Source organism: Montipora capricornis, chromosome 9, assembly GCF_036669925.1.
Source record: "Montipora capricornis isolate CH-2021 chromosome 9, ASM3666992v2, whole genome shotgun sequence".
Taxonomy (NCBI): domain Eukaryota; kingdom Metazoa; phylum Cnidaria; class Anthozoa; order Scleractinia; family Acroporidae; genus Montipora; species Montipora capricornis.
The window spans coordinates 34,372,548-34,388,789 of NC_090891.1; the positions used below are offsets into that span (position 1 = coordinate 34,372,548).

General features: G+C 38.4%; 1 protein-coding gene across 5 annotated transcripts; it reads right to left on the bottom strand.

The window, feature by feature from the left end:
• Nucleotides 1-227: 227 nt before the first annotated feature.
• LOC138016496 (neuronal acetylcholine receptor subunit alpha-3-like) lies at nucleotides 228-13,094 on the bottom strand. Of its 5 annotated transcripts, none has more exons than XM_068863647.1 (8): nucleotides 12,894-13,094; nucleotides 7,560-7,692; nucleotides 6,710-6,849; nucleotides 5,214-5,258; nucleotides 2,998-3,107; nucleotides 2,078-2,375; nucleotides 1,385-1,643; nucleotides 228-1,156 (listed from the first exon to the last, which is right to left on the bottom strand). In XM_068863647.1, exons 2-8 carry the CDS (start codon nucleotides 7,636-7,638, stop codon nucleotides 504-506), a joined length of 1,584 nt encoding a protein of 527 aa, XP_068719748.1. In that variant the 5' UTR covers nucleotides 7,639-7,692; nucleotides 12,894-13,094; the 3' UTR covers nucleotides 228-503. The 5 variants fall into 5 exon arrangements, with proteins under 5 accessions (XP_068719748.1, XP_068719745.1, XP_068719746.1 ...); XM_068863644.1 differs by having other exon boundaries at nucleotides 2,078-2,387; XM_068863645.1 differs by lacking the exon at nucleotides 12,894-13,094 and adding an exon at nucleotides 11,341-11,484 and having other exon boundaries at nucleotides 2,078-2,387.
• Nucleotides 13,095-16,242: the final 3,148 nt, after the last annotated feature.

Genomic DNA, 16,242 nt, shown 5'->3' on the forward strand with positions numbered 1-16,242 from the left:
GTTACCACGCATTTTCCCCATGCCATTTCTATGATTTATGTCTTATGCAAGATGCCAGTGCCGTCCAGAGGGAAAGTCTGATCTCGTTCTCTGAATACATGATGACATGCACAAACAAATGCATGGTGTCATTTAAAGAAGTGTTAGGAATTAGGTTAAGGTTAACCCTGTTCCTAGCAGAGTGGAAATTCAGAAGGCAAAAACATTGGTGCTAAGTACGAAGTTGATTCCAGGGCAAGACGATTATTTTTTAATTCTTTTTGGACGATGTGTTATTGTACACTTGCTGATTAGTATACAAGCTTATAGTTTTATATCAGTGTATGTTTACATGCCGGTAACTTACTTGTTTTAAATTTAACTTTGTGAGTTATCTTTATCACTGAGCATTCATGCAAGATTGTGTTTGGTTATTGCCTTTTGGTTGGCAGTCACGTCACTTGTCAATCGGCAGGCAATCGTTCACCACCTAAAGAGGGCATCAGATCAGTTCTTTCATTATGTTACGAAATTTGAAATATCTGTCTCACCCTTGGAGCCTGTAAAAATATAGCAGCTGCAGAGATAAATCCGATTATGACAGAAAAAACAATAATGATCCTGTCCAAGACTTGGGAAGCAGCTCGCCACTCATCCTGCCATTCTATCATCTGTTGCAAGGTCGGCTCTTTCTTCTCAAGCGTTTTTGTAGTGTTCTTACTTGTGGTCTTTTCGGCAAGCGTGGAAACTTTACCTCTTAAAGAAACACCATTTAACTTTAGAGCCGGACTTTCCTCTTGTTCTTCCTCTGTGGCGTGATCATAGCTTAGAGATTCCTTCACTGACGCATTAACAGAAGTAAGTGTCACACTTTGGCTTTGTTCAAAAACGTCTGTGATTCCACCCCAACCACGTCCTCCGTCAGTAATGTTTAACGAGTCAAAAGCCGGGTTGTGAGTGACCTCGTGCGCATGTAAAACTTCCTTCGGAAGCTGGTTGTCTTTAAAAGAGAAGTGTCTTGATCTTATGTTTACTCTCAAAACAGGCGCCATTGTTTTTAGGAAAAGTGTACGCATCCAACCAGGCATTTTTGTTTTGCTGTAGTAAAAGTTCAGAACAACGCAAGTCGCTGCAATTGCTAGGCCAATTTCAAAAATTGCGACGGTATAGTACGTACCTGCAAAAACAAAGAGTTTATTTACCAAAAGATACATGATATAACGTAGATGATATTACCGGATATTAGGGTGTCCATATTTTCGTCGGTATCGAAGACAAGAAAATGTAGTTATCTTACTCTATTCAACTGATCTGAACTGTAATGCGGCTCAGTTATTGCGCATAAATTTTACCTTATACAGTTGATCAGTCTCATCTATAATGCATATGCCCTTCGAGTACATACCAATCAGAAAAAAGGTGTCAGAGCTCGGCGGCAGTTTGGTTGACGTAAGTTCCTGGAAGATTGTCATGGCCATGAGAATGGTTATGCACAGGGATACCCTTTCACCGCATTCCGGTGGCAACACAAAAGTAAAAAAAACCATGCAGGCTATCAGCGCGCATGGAAACACCAGATTAATGACGTAATATCTTGACCGTCGCTCGAGGTTGAGGGTCACCAATACTTCTGAGTAAGGGTGAGGACAGCAGTTGTACTTGACCTACGATAAAATCAATGACGAGTACTGTAAAACCATGGTCGAGTTAGCCATAATGTAATATAGTATGATGAAATATATAGTACAACTTTAATTACTGCTGAGCTTTGTAAGACCAAGGGAATAAATTGACGTCACAGGTTTAACAAATCCAGCAGACAGGAGGCAGAACAGTTGGCAACTTACGAGCCTGTTTTATAACTACTTGGTCACACCGGCTCATATTAGTCTTATCGCAGTAAAATAAAACTAAAATCATATGGGCACAACAGAGCGTAAAGAATGAATATTTGGTAACGAGAAGACGTATGTAACCGACTTAATTTTTTTAGTTCTACTGATTGAACTGTTGCTTCAGTGGTAAGTATTGTGGAAAAATGCCTTGCTATTTCTATGAAATTTGTCACAAGCATCACTGTAAACTGATCGTCTCATACCTCGTTTCTCACTACATCAACGCTGTTAAGATTCCACTCATTTGATGGCTGGTAGATTCCTTTTACTAAACCAGACTCTTCCTTGTGAACACAAACATCCAGTTTTGACACATCGTAAGCCCAAGAAGCAAACTTCATGTGACACTTTTGCTCGTCAAAAGGGAAATACTTTATATCAATCTTGCAAATGCTTTGAAACATAGCTGGTGCCATCCAAGAGTTGTTTCCATCGAACGATATAGAAATTTTGGTTTTGTACTTTTCAAGACCCCCAGCGGCATCCATGCTTTTATCAGCGCTGGAAAGCAAACTATAGTTTCTTACCAACTACAATACAAAAAAATGATGCCACCATATTGTGAATTTTTATGAATTAGGGTTACCCTTAACGGGGTAAAATAGGGTAGGTAACTCGAAAGTATCACGGTTACGGCATTCATAAGAAGCCACGCCATAAATTATTGGCTTGAAGATGGGATCTAGCGATGGAGAAATTGTAAAGATGGCCATCAGGTGATACCGACCTTCATACACATACGCAGAACGACGTCACCTTTCCTCAGCTTAGCCCTCTATAGATTCTATGTAAAAGATGCGTTCCCTAATTGCTCTCGGGTTGTCGACGATGGATTCAGGTAAAAAGTACCGAAATATTGTAGAAACCAGTCATACTTATTTCCAGTCTAAATCTTATTTGGAGGTTATAAAATCATCTGTGTGATCGGTCTGTTTTTCTATTTGACTGTACTATTTGTCATAAAAAATTGGTCATATGTGTGTTGATTTCTATTTCGAAGCATTGAGCGAGGGGGCCTGCATGAACTCTGGAAAGAAGCGAAAGAATCTCAGTTTCATTGCATGTTTCGAATCTGTTAATTTAAGGGACTTCAAATACAAGTAGTGCCGATCTTAGTACTCACTTGTTGTACAATAAGACATCTGGGACCCACACCTTTGAAGGTTCCACGTGAATTGTTTTTAAATCATCAAAGTCCTTTGGATTCCAAGACAGATCTGGATTGTTCCAATCCTTAATAGAATCAAAAAGTTCTAGATAGCAGCAACACTATAGATAGTCGTATAAACATAACAACTTTCTTTAATTTTCCAGACATGTTTCGACGGTACATCCGTCATCTTCAGTGTTACATATTTTGAAATCGCCGTTGAATTTAAAGCGCGCGATCTTACAAACTTCGTTACATTGCGATGGTCTCCCTAGGATGCACAAACCACGAGCGCCAAATTCCACCCCACCATTTCGGCCCATAGTTTCCTCCATAGGCACCTACAACTATAGCTTGGCCAAATACTTAAGTAATCTACTCCAACCTCATATTCCATCCACATTCATTGCTTCAGATTCCTTCACTTTTGTGAAGGAAATCAATGAGCTATCTTTGCATGGGATGTTTATGGTGTCCTTCGATGTTGAAAGCCTCTTCACCAACATCCCTAACTGACCTTCAAAAATTGTCTGTCAATCTGCGGAGGAATCTCTTCCCTGAGAACCTTATCAACAAATATATTTCTAAATATATTCAGACAGCAGTCAAGGGAGGGAAAACACATTCTCATTCAGGAATCGAGCCCCAGGAAACACCTAAGTTTTTCTTTAAAATCCCTTACGTTGGGCACTTCTCAGTCACGGCACAGAGGAGTATACGCAAACTTGCTAATCGGTTATGTAAACCTATTGATATAAGGTTAGTCTTCACTACTTTCAAAGTCAGGAATCTTTTTAATGTGAAAGATGCTGTCCCTGTAGGGCTTCGCACGCGTGTGGTCTATAAATTTTCGTGTACAAGTTGTAATGCTTGTTATGTTGGTGAAACCAGCGACACTTCTCCACACGAGTGCGCGAGCACTTACTTTCAGACAGATCTTCGAACGTTTTTAAACATCTGCAGAGTTCAGAGTTTTGTAAGGCATCCTGCACACCGGATTGCTTCGAGATCCTGGACTGCAGCCACTAAGTACCAAGTGAAGCTTAAGAAATCCATGTATATAAAATGGGAGAAGCCCGATCTCAACCAGCAGGTGAAACACATTAACCTGACTCTCTCCCTGTAAGGAACTAAGCGTCACTCATTTAAATTTTTGCTATGTTCTGTTTTGATTTAATACGCAATATTGACAACGCAATGTAACGAAGTTTGTAAGATCGCGCGCGCTTTAAATTCAACGGCGATTTCAAAATATGTAACACTGAAGATGACGTATGTACCGTCGAAACATGTCTGGAAAATTAAAGAAAGTTGTTATGTTTATACGACAATCAAAAAGTTCTTTTAAAATGATTTAATTTTCAAATCTAATTCAAGCATCAATTATACAGATAGCGACAAAAACTAACGTTTGCTGGGTCGTCTCCCTAATTATATTCTTTGTAATGAGAGCACTAAAAGCAGACTTACGTAAATACAAAAGGTGTTAATGAGTTCAACTGACAAGGCCTCTCCATAACGGAAGCTAACGCAGCAATTTAGTTATAATTTTCATTTCCTCAGAGAGCAAATTCGATTCTTCTTTTATTCGTTTTGCCAGAAATGCATAATCCAGAAGTGTCGATCCCTTTTATTTGGCCTTGGCCAATCAGACACCGTATTATCGTAATCTGGAATACAGGTCCCGCCAACTAATGCCCAATCAGATCGAGTCTGGTGGCCACAACGCTTCTGATTGCTCTATAAAACCATGTTTCTACGCGAGAAATTGCTCACACTAAATGCAAAATAGCAGAAGCCCTTCTAAAAATAGATCATACTGTATTTCTTGAAAGATCGACACTTCTGTGTTACGGACTTCTGGTTTCGCCGTGTACAAATTCGGCAGGTTACCACAAGAACGTGAAGCCATTTATTGCGAGCTCGTTGTGAAAGTGCGCTGGACTGTGGAAGACGACAACACCGGAAACTCCGTGCTCGGCCCTTCTTTTTAAATTCAATCAGAACTAATCAACAAGTGGAGCCTTCGATTTATTATCATTTATCGTCATTCTCGCTCATTTACGACGGCTCCCATACCGCGACAAGTGTTCGTCATCATTATAATTATCATTGTCATATTATTCAAGGTCACCATCATCATTTTCATTAAGAAACCGAACAAAAAAAAGCGGAAGTGGTTGTCTTACCAACGTCATCCACCACTGAGCCTGCATTGCATTGTTCTTTTCGTTCTGCCAAAAAAAAAAATAATCGTAGCTCATGATATGTCATAAAAAAGTAACGGCTGACAAAAAACGGAAGCTCCTTTTTCGTTCGCACTATTCGGGTATCGGTCATCATTAACTGCTGCGGAGCGAGCGAACTGGGCGAGCGACAATCAGAATTCAAGCGAAATCCATGTCAAAAATGTCAATGTTTTTTTAAGAAACCCTTGGCCTTAAATTGCTTTATTTTTACCTTGTACTAATCAATTGAATTTTTCCCGGAGCCCATTAACCGGAGCCTCCATCTTCTGTGTTAACCCTCTGAATCAACCCTGTCCGGGAACTCTCAGGGAAGTTTTCACAGGTGTTTTCACAATAGCCAATCATAAAAGACCTATGGTCTGTCATTGATTACACCACACCCGAAACACGAAGGTATTTCAAAATGATGAAAAGATATAGGCAAGAGTGAATTAGATATAAAGAGTGTTGATCTATCACTTTGCGGCCTTGCCCCAGCACAGTCACAAATGGATTTATTTTTAGATACACTTTGCGCGTGAAACAAACAAAGGGCCGCCAATTTTAACCAATCAAAAGAAGCCATATCCCGCGTGACTACTTCTGCCATGGTTTTTTCAGGGACATGACAACTGATTTTCGTGGTAACGGGTATTCTAAAAATAGACTCATTTGTGACTGTGCTGGGGAGCCCACCAATGCCATAACAACACTCTTATCTAATCCACGCTTGGTCTCCGGGTAAAGGGTTCTTCACTTTTCCTTCTATTACGCAATGTAAACAACATTATTAAAAAGTGAACTACGGATATCAGATTTCAAGCATTTTCATTAGCTCGCCGGACACAGGCTATCAGTTCTTACACCTGCTGTACCTAATATGGTCAAGGAACGCGTCAGCAATAAAGCGAGCTGAAATCAATTTTGCAGCTCTGAGAAAAAAATAGCCGACAAAAGCCGTTTTGGACCGGAATTGACCGAGGCAGATAAATAAAATCGACATGGAAGAGTTGTTGATCCTGGAGTTTTCAATCATGAAAACAATTATTCTACTCGGGCGTGCTGGATAAAAGATGATTATAACCAACTCGGCGCACCTCGTTGGTTATCTATCACTTATCCAGCGCACCCTCGTAGAATAATTGTTAAATATCCGCAGCAATTTCATATCCTTGGGCAAGAGAATAAGAGGCAAGAGAGCGGATTCCCAATATCAGACTCTGTCACGATAAAAATATCTGAAATATATTATTAGCTCAGTGTCATACTACGTGGTTCTTTCAAGGACGACTTCTAATTGGTCAGTTAGTGAACCGCGCGGTCGTGGGAACAAAAGATTAAAATAACCTTCTAAGCATGGGTGCAATCTGAAAATAAATTTGAAGTAATCATCACAAGGCACTTGGATTCGCTTTCTTACCTCATACTCTCTTGTCTTGGGCTATTTTAATACTTACAATATTGACAATGCGTACCACCTTGGCTCCTACCCAGACTTTGACACTAGATCCTCCACCAGGGTGCCCGTCACTATTGTATTCCTCGAATAAACGCAAAAGCAGTCTCTGGTAAGCATTTCTGGTCACGTTTCTTTCAGCTGGTAAAAAAAATAATAATCACTTCAACAAATAATGCTTCAATTGCTAACATCATACCGTTTACAACGTTATCCTGACATGGCGTTAGTTGACATGTTTTCATCTCTGGGGCAAGTTTTTTCAGAGATGGCCACATTTCACTAAGTGTTTTAAAGAGTGCATAATACCGATTTAAAGGAAGGAAGGAAGGAAGGAAGGAAGGAACCCCACCCGGTCGGATTTACCCTTAGATCATAGTAAGCACAGCTTACAAAAAGACTGAGAAAACGTTAATGAAGGGGTAGTTTCTAAAGAAACTGTGGTGCTGCGTCGGTGGGGAAGTAGTATACAAAAATTTGGTTTATCAACGGAGTTGATAATGTAAATTGACCACCGTACAGAGATTCTAAAAGCTGACGTTTCGAGCGTTAGCCCTTCGTCAGAGCGAATCGAGGGATTATGGGTTACGTGTAGTTTTTATATGTTATGTTTTTATATGTTATCCTGACATGGCGTTAGTTGACATGTTTTCATCTCTGAGGCAAGTTTTTTCAGAGATGGCCACATTTCACTAAGTGTTTTAAAGAGTGCATAATACCGATTTAAAGGAAGGAAGGAAGGAAGGAACCACACCCGGTCGGATTTACCCTTAGATCATAGTAAGCACAGCTTAACTGTACATAAATATAATAAATTTTATCTCAGGCGGCGTACAGTGAAATTTCCTTACCAGTTGACACCAAAAGAAAAAATAACATGGACACCGGTAAGAGAAGGGACTTAACATCTCGCAATCTTTGTACTGGCATCTTGAAGACGATGCTTGAGAAGGACGTTGTGATAAGGCGAGGGAATGTGTTTAGCTAAAAAAAAAGCATTGCCATTAGAAACTTAAAGGCCAATAGAAGAGATTTGCCACCTGCGTGTAAGGTTTAGAGTTTAGTATCATGCTGAGGAACTGATTCCGCACTGAGAAATATTTCCCACTCAAAATTAGCTCTGTTCTTTTTAAATTTCAAGGGTTTAATGACGAAAATATTGAAATCAAAATGTAGCAAAGTTTGTATATAGCAAAAAAAGCCTATATAGGTATTTGAAATTGTTCGATATGGTCCCGGCACTTTAGTACTTTAGAGAGTTATTTAAATAATTCCCTTGCCACAAACGAGAAAGTTAGATAGCTTACATAAAACCACAATAAAATCCCATTTTAAGGCTGCCAAATATTATTTGTTGGATGATGCCCGAGAATAAAAAGGAATGGTCTCATAAAGCTGTGCTTTAAAACTTCTTAATTTCATTAGGGGCATAACCACAATACTTATTGAACACATCACAGTGGTGTACGCCAACAAAAAGGTTGGAAGCTCCGCATGGGGAGCATGCGGAGTTGATTATAAATTGATGACGATCATGACTGACTCACCCACGGAAGATCAAGTCAGTTTTGCCGGCGATCGCCGGTTCAATTAAAAATTCTCAACTGACAAAGAAAACATCCCAAAACCTGGAGACAAATACAGCTGCTAACGAGAATGAAAATGTTCCGTCTAATTTCCATGAACTAAAACACGATAAATGCCCTCCATGGTGGGTTATTGTTGTCAAAGGTAACTTAAATTAATTTTCGTGATGGACGTGAATTTGAACTTACAAGCAAAAGAAATAAAATGGATATATAAGATTTTCAGTAGTTTTGAATTTGGGTTAGCGTTACTTAACTTTTTTTACAGTGTTATTTGGGGAATTCTTTCCATGAAAAGTACAACGCAGGTACAATTAGTAACCTACCCAAAGTTAACGAGGGAATGTGACTGCCAGACTGTATACCATATAAGGTAGGGATGGGTTATTCCTTTATATCTAAGGCGCAAATAAATCCAGCACGAAAATTAGACGGTAATCCGTGCGGAGAGCTAGAGCTATTATCTCAGGAACAACAGAGCCAGGAAAAGCAAATAGGTATTTCGTCCCTTGTTTTCATGGTTGTTGTAAATTAAGGGGTTCCCGGTTTTGACAACACTTTCCCCGCTCCCCTTAACCCGGGCTTTTCTTCATTTAAACAGAGTGTGTTCGATTTGGCAAAAAGCTGCTTTGTGTGCAGTTTACGGTTCGTATATCAAATACGAAAATAATAAAAGTAAAAGCAGAATAAAAATCCTTGTTGATCGACTTTCCGTGATACTTCCGAATAATAAATGCTTTTATACAAACGACCCATAATTTTATCTTTTCTGTAATTCAAGAGCTTTAAAAAATTAATTTCCATTTGATTAAGAGTCAAATGATTTATTAGAAGTGGAGGACTGATTAAGCCTGGAGAGAAATACCTTGAAGCAGGGAGCCACTGTATGCATTATACTTAGCCGTTGAGGGGGCCTAAAGGGTTTTTAGATTAAATGATAAAAAAATAACGAAAAGAAGTGTCGGGCCGCAAACCACACTTAGCTATTCTCAAGCGGCAGAGCGGAGAGGTTGAATGAAGACCATCACAGAAACTTCAGCTATTCAGTGGTGCCAGCGAGATTCTGAAGTCTAGCACTCTCCGAGTCTTCCTCCCTCCTAAATAGCATGACCATAATATGAACCTGGACAACGTTAGTGAAAGGTGAGTGCTTTCAGTCTTGTCCGATACATGTGCTTCCCGTTTCCTTAAATTTGGCAATAAATCCTACGTTATCAAAGGTTTTATTCAGTAATTCTTCAATGGCTTTATTGGAACGCCACCATCATCCGCACTTGTCAAGCCAGGAGGCGTTCGTGTCGACTGTTAATGGCTTTAAATTTGAACCAATAATTATATATATTACATTGTTTTATCCAATATTTATTTTTATTTTATCAGATAAATAAAATCATGCCCTAGCTTATGGCTAATTGTTGTTTTTTTAGGGCTTCCCCAATGAGAACCACTTGCTGTGGTGTTGAAATTGAGGCACACTAAGTGAAAGCTGTAAAAAAGTGTGACGTAATGTAAAAGGTGAACACAATAGTGTTGAAAAAAATAAATCGTTTATTTCTCCTCAATTAACATGTAGGCGGCCTCTTTTAACTTTAAGTGATCAGTGGAAGACTCCGTTATACGTTTTAAAGAGGAACAAAAAAACGAAATAAAAACAACAAAACCAAAAACAGGAGGAGGTTACCACCCACCAACCCGTTCACCAGGAGAGAGAATATGGCAGATAGTGAACATGTGAGACATTACTTCGACAAGAGTTCGATGAGATATTGAACATCTTCAAACCTTCACAAATATAAACAGTGGGGGGTGAGCTGTTGAGAGAAGTGGAATACACGATTCCATTCCATTCCTGACCAAACTGACAATTCATTATTGGAAGTTGTTTCTTTGGCCATTCTTTTAAACGTCTTGCATGATTTCGGTTTGAAAATCGTCAGCTGGGGAAAAGTTTTTTCATGAGTCGTTAAAATTTATGCGGAAAATCGTTACGAGAAATATCCATTGTCCCGGTAAAGAAGAGGTATGGCTTTGGACATCAAATGGAGATAATGATGCCATTAGTTAAACTTTAGAATTGGCATGCATACATAATAAAAAAGTCTTTCTCAAAATTAAAATATGAAGCCTTTCAGTGTCTAAAATATGACTGAGCTAGCATAAATAAATAAATTGAGAATTCCCACTAACAGGGACTGTCGTTTTAATGCAGGCCGCGTGAACTCTAAATATATTTATTGTTCAGGCATTTCTCGAGATAAATGAAAAGTGCAGTGACAAGAAATTCTGTTGTTGAAGATGGCCAAAGCGTTAAAGCTGAAATCCGATTGAGTTTTATCGGAATGATGAGTCAGACGTATTCGTTATCACGGCAGCTGGTCATACGTTATATATTGACTGAGGATCAGGTAATTCCCACTGATTTTAGAGATATTTGGCATCACGTTTACGTGAAACGGCAAACGTCGGCAAACGTCGGCTTTTGCCCCTTCACGTTTCAGGTAAAATGGAGAGAAGGTTGTGACCCACGGGAACTCGAATATTAAGTTAATAAAAGGCAAAAATAAAAACTCGGTGTCTTTTTAAACATTGTTTGAAGAGAAAGATGCTATGTAAAATGAGAACCCTTACCCGTCAAATTTTGCGAGTTTCGATGAAGCTGTTTTGTCGGTCAACAGAGAGTCAAGGTGAGTTCATAAAGAAAATTGATGCAAGGAGTCAGTTATGAACGATTTATAACATGAAGAACTAATGTTTCCTCTTTTGGCATACCGGAAAATGGTTTTGGGATCATTCCGCAGACAACTGCTTACGTAGAAGAAAACGAGAATAAAAGTTTCACGTATACGGCAAAAGCGAAAATGCCTACTTTCACGTAGAAACGGCAAGTCGCAGCCGGCGACGGCGTAGAAAATGGCGGGAAAATCATGTTCGCGTGATCACTTTAGCCGTTCGCGTGTCAAGTAAAAGTTATGCTAAATCTCTCTATTATTCGTGAATTTTACGTCGAGTTTGTCCATTTTAAGCTATAGCGTTCTGGAACCTTTACCTTTGAATACTGAAGCAATGACTTTTACGCTCTGTGGCTCAGGTTAAGAAAACCGGCGGTTGCTGTAAGCAAGCAACTCACTGACCGCCGCTGTATATTATGTTTCATTTTGCGGTCTAAGGAACGAATTATTATTGATCATGGCGAGACCAAATAAATAATGCATTGCCATTAGTCATCTAAATATACCTGATTTTACTATTTTGTTTTAATCCTCACTAACAAAGAAGTAGCTTTCAAAGAAAAAAAACACTTTTTCCGGCAATAAAGTAAAAGGTATTTAATGTCAGAATTTTAGCCGACCATTTGTTTCTCAATACGAAGATTGAATAAATTAAATCTTAGTTAAATAATTGGTTTTAGTTGATTCGCAAATAAAATGCAAAACGCAAAATAAATACAAAATGAATATTATTCTGTTATATTATACCTTTCTATTTTCTTTTTTTTTTTCTTTTTAGTCCTCAATTGTCAGGAATTGTGTACACCAAGATTTGAGCTTATAAGGGGTTATGAATTAGCATTGTTCCTGATTTATGCATTCAGTTCAGAAAAATCAAGGTTAAACAGGAATTACTCTTAATACGAATCCGTTCGGGAATTGAAACAATAAGCCCCAACAGTCAACGGAGAAATGAAATGAAAATGTTCTACTTTCCTTCCAGTAATTTATTGATTAAAGAAAGTAAGGATTACGGTGAATTCAAGTGTTTTCGAGCGTGGCTCAATGTTTTTAGTATAATGTGGATAATCTTTCCGGATAAGCATTTCATCTTTCATCCACTGTGAGACGTTTAAGTTTTCTCGTTTATTAATTTTGATTATGCACAATTTCGGAAAACCGGGAACGATCTTAGATCTCGAGGCGCTTTTCGCTTTGTCCGTGGTGTGGGGTGTTACCCGCCTGGAAGAATATGTTTTGTTATCCTTTTCATTTCAATCACTCAGTTCTTCACTGATAAGACTTTATCGTACAGAATATAAAACATTTTCTACAGTTAATAAGAATTAATCCTCCTGCGGTGGTCCGTTTAATAAATTAACTTTTAGCAAATGTTTGATTTAATGGAATGAAGTATTTTGCTGATTTTTAAAAAATCTATCTGCGGAATGTTTTCTTGTGACCAATGACATAATAGCTGAGTCATTCAGAAAGGGGAATTGCTTGTCAGACTAACTTGAGCTATTTCTGTCCCGCTGTTAGACAGAGTTTGATTATACAGAGTTTTTTACTTAATTGTTTTTGTATTTGACAGAAAAATGGGTTTTCGCGCAGTTGGTGCAACCTCTAATTTTAATAACCTTTCAAACAACATGTGCACTGCCTTTGATTATTCTAAAATGGTTATTGGCCATGACGGGTTCAGAATTCACTTGCGGTATTTACCTGTCGTGAGAAGGAGAGATTGAGTCGCTTTCAATTCACAGGACATCTCTTACATTTCGAAATTTTGAGTGTTACTGAATATCTTGATTTCGGGAAACAAGAACTCGGCCGAGTGAAGGAAAACGTGCCACAAAAATTTAAGTCAAAAGATAACAGTGAAGCTTACCTCCGAAAAACGATGCTAAGTAGAAAACAGCTTATCCCTCAAATTAAAAACCTTTAAGACATGAGATGCTTTTAAGAAAATTCTTCAATCACCGATCAACAGGAGTTGCTGTATTTTCTTTGGAAACCGTCAACAAAAAGCTCTTCAAATCGTTCCAATTTGTCACCTCTTCAACTTCCTTTGACATCATAGTGAATGTGTGACGTCCTTGCGTCATTTTAGATTGACAACCGACCACTGTAATTATTCTCATAACAGATTACAAAACAAATTAAAATTGAATATTATGTATGCTGAAAGAAATAATATAGCTTTGAGGTATCTCCAGAAGTCAAAATCAATATCCGCCAAAAGCCCAATTATTATATTTTGCCAAGAGACCATGAAGGTAAGAGAAGTAATCCCTCATATTGGCCCTATTCCCATCGTAATCCCTCTTAGGTTATTTTTAGATGATAACAATTTTCCCGCGGATAATGTTACCACGCGCGTTACGTGGAAGATTCGTGGAGGAGGGAAAGTGCAGCAAATTCTGTGCGATGTCATTCTCCGTTTTCAAAATTGAGTTGCATGGCCTGATAAAATTCATTGTCTGCAAGATACAAGTTTGAAACATGCATCCTTGGAATTGCTTAACTGTCTAGTTTACAGTGACACCAATTTGAAGAATTTCCAATCTATCAAACCGTGTTAAATAATTTTGACAGATGCAGATATGTTTACCTTCGTTGCATTGCGTTACTTGTCCATTTTAGTGCGCACTTTCTCATCGTCTACAAAATTCTGTCGCTTACAAAACTCGTCCCTGTCAAGATACAGTTTGCAATCATATATCATGGAAATCGGTTAACTGTACACTCTGATACCAATTTTACGACTGTCTAACGAAGGAAACCGTGTTAAATAATTTTGAAAGAGGGAGCTATATTTTACGCGTGCGTTGCACGTTGTACGGTTTTAAAAATCTTTATCGCGCGGTCAATTGAAATTTTCCTGTCATGTGTAGTACTGTTTGAAAGCGTTAGCTGTCTAACTTATGTATATCATAGAATTAAGTCACCATAGTTTAAGTCCGCTAAGAAAATCGAGAACGCGTTGACCAAGTCAGGAATATGTTACTTGGGTGACTGTAGTCCGCGATATTTCATTGTGTACAAAATTCTGTCGCCTATAAAACTCGTTACTTTCAAGATACAAGATGCAAAGATATATCATTCAAATCGCTTAACTGTGTTGTTTACAGTGATACCAATTTCAACACTGTCCGATGTACGAAGATACAGGTATATTTAACATGCGCGCTTTGCAAATTGACTTCCATCCGATACCACGTGTTCATACATTTTTATCGCACTGTCTGTTCAAGTTTTCCTTTCATGTCAAACAACAACAACAACAACAACAACAACAACAATATTTTATTATTTGACAATAAGTCCTTATTCCCCTGGCTCCGCAGGTAGCAGTGCTAATCGAGGCGGGCCAGGATAATCAGTAAAAGAAGAAGACCATGTTCTACCTTTCCTAGATGTTCTAATCAATAACACTGACCCGCACCAAAGTGTAACCACCGTTTACCGGAAAAAAACTTTCACAGGTTTGCTCACCAGTTATCTGAGTTTTTGCCCCTTTACCTACAAACTGGGGTTAATCAAAACCTTGATTGATAGAACTTTTAAGATAAACAACACTTGGATGGGGTTCCATACTGATCTTCAAAAATTGTCTGTCATTCTGCGGAGGAATCTCTTCCCTGAAAACCTTATCAACAAATATATTTCTAAATATATTCAGACAGCAGTCAAGGGAGGGAAAACACAGTCTCATTCAGGAATCGAGCCCCAGGAAACACCTAAGTTTTTCTTTAAAATCCCTTACGTTGGGCACTTCTCAGTCACGGCACAGAGGTGTATACGCAAACTTGCTAATCGGTTATGTAAACCTATTGATATAAGGTTAGTCTTCACTACTTTCAAAGTCAGGAGTCTTTTTAATGTGAAAGATGCTGTCCCTGTAGGGCTTCGCACGCGTGTGGTCTATAAATTTTCGTGTGCAAGTTGTAATGCTTGTTATGTTGGTGAAACCAGCCGACACTTCTCCACACGAGTGCGCGAGCACTTACTTTCAGACAGATCTTCGAACGTTTTTAAACATCTGCAGAGTTCAGAGTCTTGTAAGGCATCCTGCACACAGGATTGCTTCGAGATCCTGGACTCTGCAGCCACTAAGTACCAAGTGAAGCTTAAGGAATCCATGTATATAAAATGGGAGAAGCCCGATCTCAACCAGCAGGTGAAACACATTAACCTGACTCTCTCCCTGTAAGGAACTAAGCGTCACTCATTTAAATTTTTCTTTTGTTCTGTTTTGATTTAATACGCAATATTGACAACGCAATGTAACGAAGTTTGTAAGATCGCGCGCGCTTTAAATTCAACGGCGATTTCAAAATATGTAACACTGAAGATGACGGATGTACCGTCGAAACATGTCTGGAAAATTAAAGAAAGTTGTTATGTTTATACGAATATCTATATTGTTGCTGCTATCTAGACATATTGTAGGAAGAAATGAAAGGCGTTTTTGATAAGGGCGAAAAATTACGAAATTTGTTTTATTGAGATTAAGGGTTAGTTTGTCTGATATCGGTCTAATTTATGAATATCTAAGAATTAAGTCGTCATATTTTAATCCCGCGAAGAAAATCAAGAACGCGTTTACCAAGTCAGCGATAAATTACTTGTTGACTCAGTGTAGTCTGCAAATTGCCAATGTTCACAAAATTCTGTCGCTTACAAAACTCGATCTTTCCAAGATACAGGTTTCAAACATCTGTAACTGAAATCGCTTAATTGTCTAGTTTTCAATGGTACCACATTCAAGGTTGTGCCATATACGGAACTGTCTCCTTAAAAAAAGATTTTTAAATCTTTTTTTAAGGAGACAGCTATATTTAACATACGTACTTTGCAAGTTCACTTGAATCCGATAACACGGGTTCAAAAATTTTTATCGGACGCATGATTCAAGTTTTCCTTTCATGTTTGGTACTGTTATAGAGCTCTATCTGTCTACTTTATCACCATATAGGAATTAAGTCATCATATTTTAATCCCGCAAAGGAAACCGAGAATGCGTTTATTAAAGTCAGAGAGATCGTACTTATCGACTATAGTCTTCCATTTGCCATTCTGTACAAAATCCTGTCGGTTACATAACTCGTTCCTTCCAAGATGCAGGTTTCAAAACATAAGTCATTGAAATCGCTTAACTCTGTAGTCAACAAGTCACGTTCGTCCATAAAATGTATATACGCGTTTGTCTCAACATCCTCCGCCATTTTTGTTTG